Genomic DNA, 19,963 nt, shown 5'->3' with positions numbered 1-19,963 from the left:
ACCAGCCTGAACAACACAGTGAGACCCTATCCCTAAAATCAGCTGACGTAGCACATGCCTGAAGTCCCAGCTATTCAGGAGACTGAGGCAAGAAGATTGCTTGGGCCATAGTTAGCTATGATGGCACCACTGCACTCCAGCCTGGGCAACAGAGCAAGACACTGTAACAAACAAAAAATAAACCTCAGGCCAAGCGTGGTGGCGCACTCCCATAATCCCAGCACTCTGGGAGCTGGGCAGATCACTTGAGCCCAGTACTTCAAGACCAGACTGGGCAACACGGCAAAAGCTTGTCTCTACAAAATACAAGAAAAGTTACCCAGACATGGTGGTACACCTGTAGTCCCAGTTACTTGGGAGGCTGTGGTGGGAGGATCACCGAAGCCCAAGAAGTTGAGGCTGTAATGAGCCATGATCGTGCCATTGCACTCCAGCCTAAATGTTGGAGGCCTCATCTCAAAACAAACAAACAGGCCAGGTATGGTGGCTCACGCCTGTAATACCAACACTTTGAGAGGCCGAGATAGGCATATCATGAGGTCAAGAGATTGAGACCATCCTGGCCAACATGGTGAAACCCCATCTCTGCTAAAATACAAAAAATTAGCTGGGCGTGCTGGTGCGCACCTGTAGTCCCAGCTACTTGGGAGGCTGATGCAGAAGAACTGCTTGAACTTGGGAGGCAGAGGTTGCAGTGAGCTGAGATGGCACCACTGCACTCCAGACTGGTGACAGAAAGAGATTCCATCTCAAATAAAAAATAAAAAATTTAAAAAAAGAATAAGACCTAGGCGCAGTGGCTCATACCTACAATCCCAGCACTTTGGGAGGCCAGGGTGGGTAGATTTCGTGAGTCCAGGAGTTCAAGACCAGCTTGGGCAACATGGTGAAATCCTGTCTCTACAAAAAACACAAAAATTAGCTGGATATGGTGGCAGACACCTGTATTCCCAGCTATTTGGGAGGCTAAGGTGGGAAGAACACCTCAGTCTGGGGGAGGACCAGGCTGCAATGAGCTGTGATTGCGCCACTGCACTCCAGCTTGTGTGACAGAGTGAGACCTTGTCTCAAAGTAAATAAATAAATAAATAAAATAATAAGTTTAAAAAGGCATTATTTGAGGGCCAGGCACGTTGGCTTATGCCTGTAATCCCAGTACTTGGGAAGGCTGAGGCGGGTGGATCATGAGGTCAGCAGTTTGAGACCAGCCTGGCCAAGATGGTAAAACCCCATTTCTACTAAAAATACAAAAAAATTAGGCAGGGCACAGTGGCTCACGCCTGTAACCCCAGCACTTTGGGAGGCTGAGATGGGCAGATCACGAGGTCAAGAGATCGAGACCATCCTGGCCAACGTGGTGAAACCCCATCTCTCTTTTTTTTGAGATGGAGTTTTGCTCGTTACCCAGGCTGGAGTGCAATGGCGCAATCTCGGCTCACCGCAACCTCCGCCTCCTGGGTTCAGGCAATTATCCTGCCTCAGCCTCCTGAGTAGCTGGGATTATAGTCACGCGCCACCATGCCCAGCTAATTTTTTTTTGGTATTTTTAATAGAGACGGGGTTTCACCACGTTGACCAGGATGGTCTCGATCTCTTGACCTCGTGATCCACCTGCCTCGGCCTCCCAAAGTGCTGGGATTACAGGCTTGAGCCACCGCGCCCGGCCAGGTGAAACCCCATCTCTATTAAAAATACAAAAATTAGCTGGGCATGGTGGTGTAGGCCTGTAGTCCCAGCTACTCGGGAGGCTGAGGCAGGAGAATAGCCTGAACCTGGGAGGCAGAGGTTGCAGTGAGCCGAGATCGAGCCACTGCACTCCAGCCTGGCACCTGGTGACAGAGCAAGACTCTGTCGCAAAAAAAAAAAAAAAAAAAAAAAAAAAAATTAACTGGGCGTGGTGGCGGGCAACTGTAATCCCAGGTACTCAGGAGCAGGAGAATTGCTTGAACCCCGGGAGGTGGAGGTTGCAGTGAGCCGAGATCACACCACTGCACTCCACCCTGGGTGACAGAGCAAGACTCTGCCTCAAAAAACAAAAAAAGCATGATTTGATCTCTATTTTATAATCTTGTGATCCACCTGCCTTGGCCTCCCAAAGTGCTGGGATCATAGGCATGAGCAGCTGCTCCCAGCCAGCATGATTTGATTTCTAAGTCGATAGTGTAATATAATAACCAAGTTAGGCTTCATTTAAGTAAACAAAATGATGACAAAGTCCCTAAAAGGCTAAGCAGTTTAAGAGTAGTATCACTGCTGTTACCTTCTTCTTAGTTATACTACGTTCTTCACAATTAGGAACAAAAACTGACTTGAGGAGGGAAAAACAGCTGTCCTTTTTTTTAGACAAGAGAAACTTGCTTGTGACTAGCAGTGTGACTGAGGCCGGAATAGCGTCACTGTCCTTGCTTAGGCTCCCTGCCCGACAATTGTGATTCATCAGATTTGGGAGAAGAGCCCAAGCATCTGCATTTTTAAAATCTTCTCATGTGATTTTACTATAGCCCCAGGTGGGAACCACTGAATTCCAGAAACTGAGGGCTAGAAACATGTCCAGCATTCAGTTTATCCACTGAGGCCAGCACAAGAAGTGCAGCAGGAAAACAGACTTCAGACCACCAACGTTCCATCCTCGAAGAGCCCTCTCTAATCCAATCATGTTCAAGCCCTGGATTTAATCAGGACTTATACCACAAGCCTAAGGAAAGAGAGTCAAATCAGCCCATGTAATATGTAACCAGCCTTACAGTCTCACCAGATGGTGGCTTCTGCTCAGTCCAGGTTACTTATCTAGAGTTGTGTTATGATGCTCTCTCTGCCAGTCAGGGAGTCTTCCTTACAATTTTAGAATGGAAAGTTACTAAACTAAGAATTACATCTTTGTCATGTTGAATCAAAATGCGTAGTAAATGAAAGAGGAGGGAATAACATGAAAGACTGAGGTTACTATCTCAACTGCAAAACAGAGAAGCTACCTCCAAACAGTTGCCCAACTGTAATAGTTAGCCACTGCTGGTGTGTATGTGAACACTCCTATCAATTCGAATTCCCTCTGGAGTTTCATGTTATGCCTGTTGCAGGCAAATGTGAAGTCTAGAAAGTAACGCAGATGTCATGGCTGCTCTATATGCTTTTGCTTGGTTCATTTTTTTCCCTTTTAGTTAAGCATGACTTTAGATGGGAAGCCTGTGTATCACGGAGAAACAAGAGACCGACTTTTTCACTTTCGCCCCCAATTTCCTGGATTAGATTTCAAGCTAATTTTCTTTTTCTAAAGCCTCTAACAAATGATCCAGTTCAGAAGGAAGCAGAATCCCTTAGTCTATGAGCACCGTTGGGACCAACACCTTCATTAAAGAATTGAAAGAAAGTTGTCATAGAGAGTATTTTTGGCATTCCTCTAATGTTGTGTGGTTTTGTGTGTGTGTGTGTGTGTGTGTGCGCACGCGCAGGGGGGAGGGGATTTAATTTTAATTTTAAAATTTTTAGGAAATTTATACAATTTCCATTTCCTAAAATTTAGGAAATTTATACAACGCCAGATAACCTGCAGTTTGGGAAATCTAGAATCTGAGTCTTGTTCTTTAGATGAACAACAGGTCATTTACCTTATGTCTTCTTCTATCTTGGCCTGAGCTTCAAGGTCAAAGGGATCAGCAGAAAACAGACGAATCCTTTCTTGCTCTCTCCGGGCTCGGTCCTGCTGCTGCTCCACCAGGACTCTAGAAAATTTCTCTACAAAAATAAGGCGGAAAAATCTTAAGTACCACTAGATTTTCAGTCTTTATCAGTACTTTTCCACATTAAACAATTTTTCAAACTACAACTGTAAGAGATGCAGAGAGGATGCCTAAAATTTATCTGAAACAAGCAATTACATTTACTTTCTATTCTCTGAGTCAAGGCTATTTCATTATTTAAGTTCAGTTTAAAGAAAGCATTTGTGGCTGGGTGTGGTCACTCATGCCTATAATCTCAACACTATGGGAGGCTGAGGTGGGAGGACTGTTTGAGCCTAGGAGTTTGAGGTCAGCCTGGGCAATGCAGCAAGATCTTGTCTCTACAAAAAGTATAAAAATTAGCCAGGTATGGTGGTGTGTGCCTGTAGTCCCAGCTATTGTTGGGAGGGGGTTCCAGGGTGGGAGGATGGCTTGGGCCCAGAAGGTCGAGGCTATAGTAAGCTGTGATCACACCACACATCCAGCCTGGGTGACTGAGTGAGGCTCTGTCTTAAAAAAATAGTAATAATTATTTGCAAAAATCTTTTATAAGAAGTTATCTATCATACTGCTTCTACTCAGAGGTAACCACTTTCCAATTTAAATCAATGGGGAATGACTATCCATGTGGCAGACAAATGTCTCCACTCCTCCCCTCCCCATTGTCCTCATTATCCTATTACCTAGAAACAAAACAGAGCATTATATAATCCCCTTTTTCTCTTCTAGTTTCATTTCCTTTATAATATGCCCTGCCTTAAGCCAGACAAATTAAATATTAACTATTGTTAGTCTACTTATATTTTGTGTGTTCTGATAAGCTGAAATACTTAAAGAAAAAACAATTAATAGGGAGGAAAATTAATAGAGAAAACACTGCTTGCTACAAAATGTATGTTACAACAAGAATATATTCTGCAATTTCTTAAATGGTGGTACATTTAAGTGTGCAAACTTAAATGCCCCAACATCACGGTCTTTGGTAATTAGATATGCTGACATAAGAAATTAAAAGAAATTACGACAACAGTTATCTGAACTACTAATACACACAGTACAGATGAATCTAAAAAACACTGAGTGAAAGAAGCCTAACATCAAAGGGCAGACACTCTACAATTCCAAATACATGAAATTTAAAAACAGGCAAAACTAAACTGTTAGATTATCAAAATAGTAGTAACCTATAAGGAGAGGAAACGGTCTAGAAAGGAACAGAGTAGAACCTTCTAGAGTGAGAGAAATGTCCTGTGTCTTGACTGGGGTTACAGGAGTTTGCCAAAACTCAAGGAATTGTATATTTAAAATCTGTATACTTCTCTGTAAGGTAAAGACTGTCAATTTAATAACAGTCAACTGAGGAATGAGTCATTTAAGTGTCTGTTATGTTTTTAAATTTAACCCAATTTAACTCATAAACCCAAGAGTAAAATGAGAGAAATTTACAGAGAAAACTCAATTCATAAAGATGACTAAAAACTGGCTGGGTTTGACAGCTCATGCCTGTAATCCCAGCACTTTGGGAGGCCGAGGCAGGGAGTTTGCAAGAGCCTAGAAGTTTGAGACCAGGCTGGACAACATGGCAAAACTCCATCTCCACAAAAAATAACCTGGAGTGAACTGAGGTTAAGGAGGTTCCATTTTGCCATACAGGGCACTGAACCTATTTCTGGTAACTAAAAAAAAAATAAAAATGCCAGCTGGCATCAGCTGGCTTGTTGGTGCTCTCTTTAAATGAAGATCTAACTAAACAGGTTATGTGCTGCCAAAAACAGTGAGGAAAACAAAAAGTAAACTGAGGGGGGTGGCCTAGATGGATTTCACTCCTACAGCTCTATTGCTATTTCCAATTAACTCAGCCTTGACTTTAGCACTAATTTACCTCTCACAGAGAACAAACTGGTATGTTTAATAAACCATGTGACACAGTGTTGCTTTTGTCTCTTCACATTTGTTATGACACATCTTTTTTGCCTCAGGCCAGCCTATCAGTCTTCCAAATTTATAAGCTTACCAAGGTCTCCACTGAGCAGAGCTTCTGCCAAGGGTGGATTGCGTTCCTTCAGCAAGGACAGCTCATGCGGGTTGGCCAGCAACATATCTCGGAGCAAGGCTGGATTGTCCAAGCCCTGAGGAGATGAAGCAATTTCTCCAGGAGATGAGTGGGACTGCTGTGTTCCTGGTGGCTGGCGCGGCCGGGGACTTGATGTGCCAGGCACAGCTATACTACTGAAATCTATGCGGGGTAAGTCTGTGGGGGAAAATCAGTTCAGTTTACTCAAATGACTCTATAAAAACAAGCTCTTCAAGGAAACAGCAGAACACTTGCTCATACATGGTATTTGACAGCAGCAAAAGGTAACTGTAGACTTTACCCTTGTTCTTTCTCACGCTGACCCTGACTATAAAGACTGCAGGCTGAGAGTGAATCGATAGGAAAGAAGAAAAATAGAGGGAAGGCGATGGTAGTAACCCCAAATTTTCAGCTTATAAAATACCTCATAATAGACATCAGGTTTTTATTTATGTTTTTAAATAATTAAGGCTAATTTCAAAAAATATAATTGCATAAATCTGGATGTTGTTCTTGAGAAAAATCCTACTCTGGTCTGACATATGGTTCAAAGACCCTTGATGCTTGGATCAAAGAATTTTTTTTTTTTTTGAGATGGAGTATCACCTTGTTGCCCAGGCTGGAGTGCAATGGTGCAATCTTGACTCACCGCAACCTCCACCTCCTGGGTTCAGGTGATTCTCCTGCTCAGCCTCCCAAGCAGCTGGGATTACAGGCGTCTGCCACCATATCCAGCTAATTTTTTGTATTTTTAGTAGAGATGGGGTTTCACCATGTTGCCCAGGCTGGTCTTGAACTCCTTACCTCAGGTGATCCACCCACCTCAGCCTCCCAAGGTGCTGGGATTACAAGCGTGAGCCACCTTGCCTGGCCAGAACTACGAATATTTTATATATCAAGTGAGCAGCATAAATGTTAGATACTAAATTCTTCAAGTCAGTGCTAAAGGTATTGGCTCAGGGCAGTTCTTAAAAGTTCTCTAAATTTATACTTCCATCTGTGCATCTCTGCTAACTCTTCTCATGCCCCTGGGGAGCTAAATGGTGTCATTTTATAGGAAAGAAAGAAGAAAAGGGACTTGGATAGATTCTCAGTGCTGAGTACACAAAAAGCTACCATGGTTTAGAAGCTACAGCTCCCAGATCCTATATGCCAGGCTAAGCTAACCTTATTAAAATGAAAGGAAGATAAAGGGGAATTTTAATCCTTACACAAAGGACCCACATATTGTACGACCCCATTCATATGAAATGTCCCAAACAGGTAAATACATAGAGACAAAAAGTAGACTTGTAGTTGTCTAGGCTGTAGAGTCTAGGGGGAAATGGGAAATGAGTATAAATGGGCATAGGGTTTCTTTTTTAGGTAATGAAAATATGCTAAAATGGATTGTGGTGATGGCTGTACAACTCATGATTACAGTACCAAATCCTTTAAATGGGTGAACTGTATCTCAACAAAACTGTTATTTAAAAAAAAAAAAAAAAAAAAAAAAAGCAGAAAAGTAAACAAGGAGAGCCAGAATGAGGGGCTAGGCCTGAGTCAATCAACATTCCTTCAACTCCAAAAATATATTTGATGATCAAACTTGTCTCAACAACTGAATACTTTTAAAAAAGATAATTGTGTTTAATGTTATAAATAACAGTACACTAAGCAATTCCACAGTGATTAGAATTATAGCACAATATTTGCACTATTAAGGATTTTATATAAACTAAAAAAAACCAAAAACCAAAAAACAAACTTGCCTCAAGTCTGGGACTATCCTGAAGCGTTTTTGGACCTCAGATAGAAAAAGAAAATGCTTAAACTCAGATGTAACATTTCTACCCTTTAGCAGGGGTTCACCTAGCCACTTTCTTCAACTCCCAACCAAGGAGAAGGTTAAGTGAACAGGATGATCTGTGAGGTAGTTAATCTACACCAGCCAGAAAAACATGTATGGGTGGGCCCTCTTTGCAGGTCAAGAAATTTTATCTCCACCCCCTGTTATACATTATCTTGAGAGTCCATTGACTTCAGAATAATTCTCAAAAACATGTTTACTTAATAGACCAGAGCACTCCCACCCCAACCTGTTGGCTCTGTTATCCATATGCAACAATACTGAAAAAACAAAACAAAACAAAACAAAAACCAAGTAAATTCAGAATTAACAATCTCATCAAATTAACCAAAGGAAAATGTGGTTTTCACTGATTGTCATAGTTGTTTAAATACAACTGTGGCCCCAAGGGATGAATGTCTTCCAGATCTGGTGGAGTCAGTCCTTGATGGTCTCAAAAACCTCCAGTTTCGGGCAGAATGGAAACACTGTGCTCAAAGCTGCAGTCTGGCATCATCCAGACTGCTAGCATCTGTCACTATAAACATTAAAACTGGTGACCTACAGGCTAAACACTATTTAAGAAAAATCTATCACAATATGGCAGGGAATGGGGAAAAAAAAAAAAAAATCACACATTCCACCAAGCTGTTTCACATTAAGACCTTATAAACATTTTGTGGATCATGAGCCACTTTAAGTTTCTGAACAAAACTATGACCCTCTCTCTATCCACTGCACATACACGTTCATACCCACACAATTCTGCATATTATTTCAGTGACACAGAAACCTACTAAATCCCAATGCACAGATTTCAGGCTACAAACATCTATTATAAAAGGAGCATCAAAGATAAATGTTTCTTTGTATGTGATTAACACAGCTAGCAGGAAAGAACCAAAACTTGGTCAAGCTGATTAATGTTTATCAAGTTCAGCATAATGGAAAAAGCATCAAATTTTAATTCCTGTGCCCTGACTTCACAGCTATGTAACTTTAAAGACACTATTTAAAATCTGAGCTTCATAATTGTAAATCGTCATGTAAATTCCCCCACAACCAAGTTATGAGATCATGTGAAATGCAGCTATAAGTGCCTGGCTGGCAATAAAATGATCCATAAGGGCTGGCCACTAAAGGACAGACACAAAGTAGCAAAATCATAGGCTTATGTAGTCTCTCACGTTCAAATCCTTACAAAGGATAAAGATTATTGTATAAGTATCACTGATAACAGAAGCTGACATTTGTTAGCTTGTTAACAGAAGATAATAAGAAGCTTGCTCTGTGCTGAAAATTTTACAGGCATTAGCCTCAAGTCAGCTTTAGGAGCTGGGGTTAATTACGGCACCTATTTTATAGAAGAGGAAACCAATTTAGAGATATTATCCAAGGTTACACAGTAGGGAAAAGGCAGAGTCAGGATCTGTATTCTGTAGCCTGAATCCAAAACTCTGAGGCGCTACACTCTGCTACCTGCTGGTGGTTGTGCTGGGGGATGTTCAACCACGAGATGTCTTACTTGGGAACTGCACTGGAGGTCGAGGGTCTGCATTCTCCTTCTGTCGTAAAATCACAACATCCCCATCTTTCAAGCCATAAGAAGCCAATGATCTGTGGTTGTCTGTGAGAGGTCTTTCAGCATAGACGATCTACAATGAGAAAAGATATACAACTGTATAAAGCACTGAGAAGTAACACAGTGCAAAGCAAAAGGACCAGTTTTCCTCTGAATGAGATGTCACACTCCCTGTTCAAACCTTCCAGAAGATTCTCACCACACCTAGAATTAAACCCACAGTCCTTCCCGTCCCCTACCAGGACCAAAGAATTTGGCCCCTGGCTCCCCTTCTGACTTCACCATTCATGATGACTGCTGTTCCTCAAAAAACAGGGAGCAACTTCCCCTTGAGGGCTGTTTCTCTTGTTCTACCTGAAGAATGTTCTTTTTCCACTCATTTTTTTCTTTTATGTCTCTGATCAAACATTACTCTTCAGAGTTCTTCCCTAATATGTTATTTGGAAATGTACTCTCCACTAGCACAATACATATTTATTTATTTATTGTCCTCTGCACCATTAATTGTCAACTACTTGAGGACAAGGACTTTGTTTCATTCACCAGAACATAAATGCTTAGAACAGGGCCTGTTACATGACTGATGCTCAAATATTTGTTGAATTAAACAATGAATAAATTTATGGAAATAATGGATATAATTTTAGATTTAATTTTTAGAAGGGAGGAAAAGGGGATGATTTATTCTGGGTATGCTAACAACAGTACTATTAAATAATGTGTGCACTTTTAAATAATCTTGTACATTGGCAAAAGGTTCCCAAATATCATCCTTCCTCCACTGCATTCTTCCTTCTCTTCTACTATCCCAAAAGTTTTTTCTTTCTTTTTTTCTTTTTTTTGAACAAATGGCTCCAGAACCATCCCCAAAGTTGTATCACTCTTATGTTTATGACTAGAAAATAAAGCAAAAGTAAGAAAATAATAACTGGCCAGGCATGGTAGCTCATGCCTGTAATCCTGGCATTTTGGGAGGCCAAGACGGGTAGATCACAAGGTCAGGAGATTGAGACCATTCTGGCTAACACTGTGAAACCTAGTCTCTAATAAAAATACGACATATTAGCTGGGTGTGGTGGTGCGTGCCTGTAGTCCCAGCTACTCGGAGGCTGAGGCAGGAGAATCACTTGAACACAGGAGGAGGAAGTTGCAGTGAGCCGTGATCGTGCCACAATACTACAGCCTGGGAGACAGAGCGAGACTCAGTCTCAAAAAGAAAGAAAGAAAGATTGCTCATGCATGGCAAGTATAAAGAAAAAAAATAATAAAAAATAAAAAAAAGAGAAAATAAAATAGAGAGAAAAAGAACAACTAAATAAAAGTAGAAAAAATTAGGGATGTACTAATAAAAATATTTTCATGATGTGTAATCAAACGGAAGAAAACCTAAGAGCACAAAAATAGATGAAATAATGTGTTGTAGAAAGGAAAGAACAAAAATATACTATAATTTTGTCATGAAAAAACATAAAATCTGCCCTGTATTGCTACATACTCCAGAAAGGCATTCAGAATAAACTCAGGCCTTAGAAGGTTTTCCTCCCAATGATTCGCTTGTTACCAGGCCACATGCAAACTGAGGAACCTGAGTTCTGCCCTGGCTCTGCCAATAACTCCCTGCAAGGGGCACATCACTCAGCAGGTCCAGGCCTCACCCTTCCCAAGTAGCAAGCAAGCAGATGGGCTAGATCATCATTACAGCTGTCCCTTCCAGTTCTCTCTGCTAACATTATCATTCTATAATGTTTCCTTACAGCCTTCACAGTAAGGTCACCTGAAATAAAAACTGAAAATATGGTGGCTGGGTGCAGTGGCTCACGCCTGTAATCCCAACACTTTGGAAGCCCAAGGCAGGCAGATGACGAGCTCAGAAGCTCGAGACCAGCATGGCCAACATGTGAAACCCCGTCTCCACTAAAAATACAAAAATTAGCCAGGCATGGTGGAGTACACCTGTAAACCCAGCTACTCAGGAGGCTGAGGCAGGAGAATTGCTTGAACCCCAGAAGTAGAGGTTGCAGTGAGGTGAGATTGAACCACTGCACTCCAGCTCTGGGCAACAAGACTCCACTTGGGGACAGGGGCAGGAGGGGGAACCAAACCTGAAAATACAGCATTTAAACTAGAAAAAAAGTGATTCTGTCATATCTGCTCTCAGAATTTATAGACATGAGAAACAGAACAGGAAAATGAGTTCCTACCAAAATCAAATTCTTCTGAATATGAGAAAATTTGTGGGCCCAATTACACAAATTTTATGCATGACTTGAAAAAATACTATAAGTTCTTAATGCCCAATCCACTGAGCTAAAACACATTTCAGATCTGGTACAATGGCTCATGCCTGTAATCCTAGCACTTGAGGAGGCTGAGGCAGGAGCATTGCTTAACCCATTTATGCCAGAGCTTGCACATTTTTTTGTATGAAAACTCAGACCTTGGCGATGACCTTTAGCAACAGGATATAAATAACTCCCACAAGCTTAGCATTCCAATAATGGAACATTAGGCATAAACAGGCTAAGCCTTGGAGTTTGAGACCAGCCTGGGCAATGTAGTGAGACCCCATGTCTAAAAAAAAAAAAAAAAATTAACAGCCAGCCATGGTAGCGTGTGACTGTAGTCCCAGCTACTTAGAAGTCTGGGGCGGGAGGACTGCTTGAGCCCAAGAGGTCCAGGCTGTAGTGAGCTGCAGTTGTACCACTGCACTCCAGCCTGGGGCAAGAGAGTGAGACTCTTGTCTCTTAAAAAACAAAAACAGAACCACATCTCAACAGACTGCACTCCCATCATTCCGTTCACACACCCTTATTTAAGCACATTATTTCATAGTAAAAGTACATCAGCATCAACACAGATTTTTTGCAAAACAACTGAGAGTCATATTATAACTTGTGAGACTGCCTGGAAAAAACACATACAACCGGAAGTGACAAGCGTCACAGGCTGCAGTGAGCAACGAGAAAAGAGGCATGCCAAGGGAAATGGCAGGTAGCAAGCTCTTCCAGTGCAGCATCAACATTGTGAAGCCACTGTAATAAAGTCATCAGTAGGCAACAACCTACTCTTTAATTTTCCAGTTTCATAAATTCAACTATCAGTATATTTAGAGACACATGAATAGTCTCCTGGGAGCAGAGGTATATCTAACCATATTTATAAGAGAACATGTATTTATTTACAAGGAGGATTCAAACTCAGGAGGATCAAAATAATCCTATCCAGGCAGGGTGCAGTAGCTCAAGCCTATAATCCCAACACTTTGGGAGGCTGAGGTAGAAAGATCGTCTGAGTCAAGGAATGCAAAGCCGGCCCGGGCAACACAAGACCACATCTCTACCAAAAAAAATTAATAATAATAATAATTAGTTGAGCATGGTAGCATATTCCTGTAGTCTCAGCTATTTGGGAGACTGAAACAGGAGGATCACCTGAACCCAGGAATTTGAGGTTGCAATGAGTTATGATTGTACAACTGCACTCTAGCCTGGGCAACAGAGTAAGATCTCTTTTTTTTTTTTCTTTTTGAGACAGAGTCTCGCTCTGTTGCCAGGCTGGGATGCAGTGGCACAATCTCGGCTCACTGCAACCTCTGCCTCCTGGGTTCAAGCAAGTCTCCTGCCTCTGCCTCCCAAGTAGCTGAGACTGCAGGTGCACGCCAACACGCCCAGCTAATTTTTGTAATTTTTAATCATGTTGGCCAAGATGGTCTCAATCTCCTGACCTTGTGATCCACCAGCCTTGGCCTCCCAAAGTGTTGGGATTACAGGCATAAGCCACCACACCCGGCCAATCTTGTTTCTAAAAAAAAAAAAAAAAAACAAGAAGAGGCCGGGGCGCGGTGGCTCATGCCTAAAATCCCAGCACTTTGGGAGGCCGAGGCAGGTGGATCACAAGGTCAAGAGATCAAGACCATCCTGGTCAACAGGGTGAAATCCCGTCTCTACTAAAAATGCAAAAATTAGCTGGGCGTGGTGGCGTTCGCCTGTAGTCCCAGCTACTCGGGAGGTTGAGGCAGGAGAATTGCTTGAACCCAGGAGGCGGAGGTTGCGGTGAGCCGAGATTGCACCATTGCACTCCAGCCTGGGTAACAACAGCGAAATTCCGTCTCAAAAAAAAAAACAAAAGAAAACTGCAACTGGAACAACTGTCTGATTTCAAAGCCCATAATCCTGAGTAGTATCATATACAGCCTTCCCAAACATAACCCTGAAGTAGCCTGGTGAATTAGCTAGGTGACTCTAACAAGCACTACTAAGCCATCCATTGCCAGTAAGAAACTCTATTCAGCAGGAGGATCAAAATACTGTCTGCTGCCTCAACGCATCCCCACCATGTCCTGAACATGAAGAAAACACCAACTCCCCGCTCTGACTCCCACTTCACAGATGCCACACTTCACTCCATCACTGTTTAGTTGCCACAATATTTCCTTAGCAGACAATATCATTTTTTAAAGGAAGGCAGCATGACCTAACAATAAAAACGTAAAACCCAGATAATCACCACATCGAGCATGTCTATAAAGTATGAAATGTTGCTTCAGCACCAATTTCCTGGAAACACTAGACTGAAGAACCTGGGTAAGGAGCAAACGTTCTTCACACCGACGAAGCAGCAGCTGTGCTCCATTTTAGTCTAAGGACATACATGAGATCAACTAAAGCTCAGCTAAAATTGTAACTGCCACAAAGAACTATTTCTTTTTGTTTAAATAGGCTTAAGAGTCCAAGAAAGACAATTATTTTGCAGCAAAAGTCCCAAAATAAATCCGGGTGATCTTCCAAACGAACACAAGTATCTATTAGACATGGCCTCAAATCTCTACCAGTCAAAACAAAAGGCGTTCCACTGATGGCATTCTTGATCCTTCCACCATGCGTGTTACCCAACTCAACAGCTACAAAGCCCAAAATTCAAGTTTTGCCAGTCATAAAAACATACAACAAGAAAATGTATACAGCTATGAGTCTTAATCAGCAAAACTGGCACAACTGCTGGTACTTACTCCAGGGGAGGCACCCCAGAGACTGAATTATAATCTTAATCAACATTTAACAATAGACTAATTAATAAAACTCCAGAACTTTTAAGCATGAGGTCAGATGTTTTCTGGTCTCTGAATGAGAGCCTTCTATTAACAGAAAGCTTAACAATAAAATTCTAGCATTAAGGAACATAAACTGGTAGGCCAGGTGCAGTGGCTCACACCTATAATCCCAACACTCTGGAAGGCTGAGGCAGGAGGACTGCTTGAAGCCAGGAGTTCAAGCCCAGCACGGGCAAGACCTTGTCTTAAAAAAAAGAAAAGAAAACAGAAGGGAAAAAAAAGTCACAGCTACTTGGGAGGATCCCTTGACCCCAGCATGTTGAGGACATAGTGAGCTATGATTGCAACACTACTTTTCAGCCTGGGCTAGAGTGTGAGACCTCATCTCTAAAAAATAAATAATAAAGATAAAATAAGGATCATAAACTGGCCACAAAACACTTGGAACTACATCTGAATGGCTTCATACTACCATTAATTAAATGCCCACTATATACCAAGTTATCTACATATAATAGATATGTAACAACTATCCCCACATAATAGCCAGCTGGACTTGTATAACCCTCTGGGAGGCAATCTGGCAACAGTTACTAAAAGCCTAACCCTCTGGAAGGCAATTCAGCAACAGTTACTAAAAGCTTTTCAAACAGTTTATATCTTTGATCTGGCAACCACACATCTAAGTATTTACCCTGAGAAAGTAACAGAAATGGAGAATACAGCCTTACATATATGGATGTTCACGGCAATGTTACTTACAACTGCTTCCAATTTTCCCCAATATTATGCCCAACAAAAGGAAGGTTGCTAAATAAATTATAATACATCTATATGATGGCATAGTATGTAGCCTTTGAAAATCATCAATTTGGGGCCAGATGCAGTGGCTCACGCCTGTAATCCCAGTACTATGGGAGGCCAAGGCGGGTGGATCATCAGAGGTCAGAAGTTTGAGACAAGCCTGGCCAACACAGTGAAACCCCCATCTCTACAAAAAATTTAAAAATTAGCCAGATGTGGTGATACACACTTGTAGTCCCAGCTACTTGGGAGGCTGAGGTGGGAGGATCACTTGAGCCCAGAAGTTGAGGCTACAGTGACCTGTGATTGCATTACCACCTAGGTGAAAGAGCAAAACCCTGTCTCAAACAAAAAACAAAAACCACACAGAAGATAAAAATACTAGTTTACAAACCACAAATCATGCTGTGTGCATTTCCAAGATCATATAGTTAACTGCTTTTTTTTTTTTTTGAGACAGTCTCGCTCTGATGCCCATGCTGGAGTGCAGCAGCACAATTTTGGCTCACTGCAACCTTGGCCTCACAGGTTCCAGCAATTCTCCTGCCCCAGCCTCCCGAGTAGCTGGAATTACAGGCATGCACCACCACACCCGGCTAATTTTTGTATTTTTAGTAGAGACAGGGTTTCACCATGTTTGCCAGGCTGGTCTTGAACTCCTGAACTCAGGTGATCCATCCGCCTTGGCCTCCCAAAGTGCTGAGATTACAGGCATGAGTCACCACTCTCTGCCCAGTTGCTGATTATTATTTGCCTTTCATTTGAGGGTCTTTTTATGTTGTGCATACTTTTTCCATATGCCACCTACAGAGGTAAATTATCATGATGTTTCAAAACTATGAAGACATTAATTTAAAGTGAAGCGTAGTTCTGATAACTGTTTGAAGTTCACCCAGACAAGTCTGCATCAAAGCATCAGACAGAGCCATGACTAGCTTCCAAGCCCACACTTTTTAAGAGACGGAACATGCCCAGCTTTAATCACATGTACAAGTAAAGATGGCTTCTGTTCTAAACTTGTTACCACTGCATTATACCTACTATAATCAGACTAGAGCTATTAAAAATTAACACCTTTTCCATCTGTATGCTTGTGCACAAATAACACTCAGGTGAAACACTGAATTCTAGACCAGTCATCACTAATGCAGGGCAAGACAATTCTTTAAGGGTATAGAAAGAAAGAGAGTATTCGAATTTTAATTTCTATCTTAGTTCATCCTTCCTTAAATTCCATTTTGTGTCTGTGTACAATATTGCTTTACATATATAATGTATTATATATGCATATATAATGCATGTAACATGTTTCGTGTATCATGTATTATACATGGCCATATATAATGCATACAATGTATCCGTTTATGCATATAATGTGTTATATAATAACAGGAGCATAATCTGAAACATTTTACTGATAAGGATACATGAATGTAAGTTTGGGCACCAGTGGTCTGGACGCATAGTGGCAGAAAAAAATTGCCAGGAAATGGAGTCAGAAATGAGAGGTGAAGGAATGGGAATGGAGAGGGTAAACAAGAGGAGGAGTTAAAACACTGTAAGAAAGGAAGGGAAGATGAGTAATGAGAGAACCACGGGAGGTAATGGGGGGGGGGCGCTCAAGTAAGTGAACAGATATATTTGTGGTTAAAAACTATAATGATGTTTACTTTTATGATTTGATGAAAGGAAATGACTCAAGTGTCTAGGGTGGATCCTGTTCCTGCCTGATGGGCAAGCAAGTGAAAGACAACCGACCACCAGACACCTTAAAATAGATACTGTGTTGTCAGGTTACAATGGAGCCAACAGAACAGACTGGAAAAACAGGAGCTGTTTATGGCTATCTAATACAGGCTTAACACCAGTTGGAACCTAAGTTTCTATATGCTAATTTGCCTTGGGAAAGAAGTAAATGCCTTAGCACTGACATAATGCACAAGAAAGAATTTTGAGTTAGCCTATATTCAATTACTAAGGTATTCCTAACTTTCCCAACTGGCAGAGGACAATGCCTGCCCTGACCACACAATAAATGGTCTTTTGCGACGGTTATAACAAGAAATTTAAGTAAATTAAAGGAGGCATCAGATATCCCTTTACTTTACTTATTAAATTCCTTGTTAAAGCCATCACAACAGTGCATAAATGGAAACAACCTCAACCTATCTTTTCCCAAGCCCTAACAACAAAACCAATTTACATTTTAATTTTTTATTTTCCCTACCAGGTGATTATAACCAGGGTACTATAACAGCTAGAGAAAAAAACCACACACACAATTGAAAAAGCCACTATCAAAAAATTGAAGAGTTGGCCGGTCTCAATGGCTCATGCCTGTAATCCCTGCACTTTGGGAGGCCGAGGCAGGAACACTTGAGGTCAGGAGTTTGAGATCAGTCTGGCCAACTTGATGAAACCCATCTCTACTAAAAAAAAAAAAAAAAAAAAAAAAAAAAAATTAGCTGGGCGTGGCGTCCCGCGCCTGTAGTCCCAGATACTCTGGAGACTGAGGCAGAAGAATCGCTTGAACTTCGGAGGTGGAGGTTACAGTGAGCCGAGATTGCACCACTGCACTCCAACCTGGTCGACAGAGCAAGACGCCGTCTCAAAAAAAAAAAAAAAAAAAAAAAAAACTCAAGAGTTGATTTCCCCTCTCTATTTAAACAGTCCTTTCCTAGTTTTCCACATGAGGCATTCACTGACAGGAACTGGTTCTTAAGCTTTTGTGGATGAACTTTTAAAATTCTTTCTGAATAGCTTTATGCCAAGGTTCTAAAGTTCACATTGTGTAAAGGAATCACACTTTCTTTACCATAAGACAGCAGAACAAGCTGTAGTTGGGCAATCGGTTTGGAAACTATTTCATAACTGCAGTAGAAAATCAAGATTTCCATTACGGAGCCTTGGGAGACCTGTATAATTTTCTTAAATGTTTAGACTTTGTTCTCCAGGCTAACTTTATCAAGTCATAATCTAAATGTTTTAGTGTTAAGGTTACAGCATTGTTGTCACCTCCCACTGATGAAGACTAGTGGCAGTCCCAAGGCATTTTAAGAATTACTTTGCTTAAAAATATGAGGCTGAACTTCTTTCCAGCAAGCTGAGTAGGGAAATGAAACCACCGAACAGCAATGATACTAGGCCGTTTCTAAGTAAATATCCTTTTAAAGCACTGAGCTTTGAACTGACCCAAACTCTGAACTGTGACCTGAAAGAAAAAGGGCCTTCTGGCTTCCTACCAGGGTAGAACCGAAAGAAACAAACAGTTTGACCTGAACCAATAGGTAGTTTTTCAAAAGAATTTAACCAGAAACGCATATCCTGGGTAAAAGAGCATTTCCAAAGACCCCAAAACGAGGTAGTGCACGTCTAAAACTTTTTTTCTTTCACCGGAAGTGCAAATCTGTGTATTTAAAGGCAAGCTGCGTATATTTAAGCAGAAACCCTCACAAAAAAAAAAAAAAAAAAAAGCAGAGGAACATCTATCTACCACAGTGATCCAAACTGGTATTTCTGGTTTGCAGGATGTATGAACCCTAGCAAACCCAGAGCTGTTTCTGAGGTCCACAACGATATCCCACATTCGGGATAGGAAAGAGAAAAGGGGCCAAAGAGGCAAAGGTAGGGAGGGCTAGGGCTGCTAAACAGTCCAAGCGCCCCTCACGTTGCAGTGGGTGCGTCTGCGGTCAGGTTCTCCGCTCCCTATCCTCGTACCCCACCCCACGTTCGGGGCGTGTGAGGGCAGCTACCGATGCCAGCTCCCCAGCTCCGTCCCGGATGCGGGGGTGAGCTGAGAATGGCTATCCCTGCTCCCCCCCAGCCCCCAATTCTTCACCATTAGCGAAGGGCGGGAGTTGGGCCCCGAGGCGGGGAGGGCTTAGCTCCGGGACAGGCCCCGCTCGCTGCCCGGCGTACCTGGCTCTCGGCTGCGGGGATGCCAGACTCGAGCTCGCACAGTGCGCGGAAGTTGTGCAGCTCAAAGTCGGCGTCGACCTGGAGGGAAAAGGTCACCTCGGAGAGGTCCCTCCGCACACAGTACACGGTGAGCAGCATGGCCCGGGCCCGACCCGGCTCGGCTCGGCCCGGCCTGGGCGCTGGGCGCAGGGGAAGAGGCGGCGGTGTGGCCTGGCTGGTGCTGCGGGAGGACGGCGCGGGCTGCTCGCTCGCTCCTTCCCTCACACACGCTCAGTGAGTCACTCCCTCCCGCCCTCACTAACAAGCACGGCCGCCGCCACCCGCCTGCGAGTCCGTCTGCCTGCCAGCCAGCCTCCCACTACTGCCGCCAAGCGCGCCGGCGGTCCGGCGCCCCGCCCCGCCGCAACGCGGCTGCCGTAAAGCCCGCCTCGCCGTCCCCGCCTTCGCGACGCAGCGGGAGGCGGGGCCGGGAAGGGGAGGATGGGGGCGGGGAAGGGGAGGAGGAAGCCCGGAGAGGATGAGAGGGGGAGGAGTGGGAAGGGGCGTGGGAGGAAAGAGGGAGGAAGGGCGAGAAAAGGGGAGGGAAGGAAAGGAACGCGGAGAAGGAAAACTCTGCTGAATGGTTGACTTAATCACAGAGATCTGTTGAGGCCCAATCTCGTTTATTCACAGAACAGGCATTGATTAAGCGCCTACCATGTGCCGGGCGCTGATGATGCGGAAATGAATTTTAAAAATCCTTCTCCATATTTCTCAATCTAGTACAGGAGTTGGTTCTAAAACGTATTTTTCGAGGTAGAAACTGAGGCTCCGAGACAGTAATTCACTTCCTGTCCCAATGATTTAGGATTAAAACCCAAATCACTACCCTCCCTAGGTTATAGAAGCCAGCTGGCTGTGGCCCACGCCTACCTCCTAGCCCCTTCTCCTGAACCCTTTCCACATTCTCAGCCCTCCCAGTCACGTAGCTCAGTTCCTCCAAGGCTCCATT

The 19,963-nt window shown here is 42.8% G+C and overlaps 1 protein-coding gene across 1 annotated transcript in view; it reads right to left on the bottom strand.

Annotated features, from left to right (window-relative positions):
* Window positions 1–19,335, bottom strand: part of DDI2 (DDI proteasomal shuttling factor 2) — a 54,674-nt gene extending 35,339 nt beyond the window's left edge. The window contains exons 1-4 of the mRNA XM_078330439.1: window positions 18,973–19,335; window positions 9,144–9,273; window positions 5,731–5,967; window positions 3,606–3,732 (exon numbers count right to left, since the gene is read on the bottom strand). Coding sequence (XP_078186565.1) covers window positions 3,606–3,732; window positions 5,731–5,967; window positions 9,144–9,273; window positions 18,973–19,110 — 632 coding nt within the window. The 5' untranslated portion in view covers window positions 19,111–19,335. The remainder of the gene's footprint in view (window positions 1–3,605; window positions 3,733–5,730; window positions 5,968–9,143; window positions 9,274–18,972) is intronic.
* Between the last annotated feature and the right edge of the window lie 628 nt (window positions 19,336–19,963).

This window comes from Callithrix jacchus, chromosome 7 (genome assembly GCF_049354715.1).
Source record: "Callithrix jacchus isolate 240 chromosome 7, calJac240_pri, whole genome shotgun sequence".
Taxonomy (NCBI): Eukaryota; Metazoa; Chordata; class Mammalia; order Primates; family Cebidae; genus Callithrix; species Callithrix jacchus.
The sequence above is the reverse complement of the archived record's forward strand: the minus strand, read 5'-3'. Positions and strand labels throughout refer to the sequence as shown.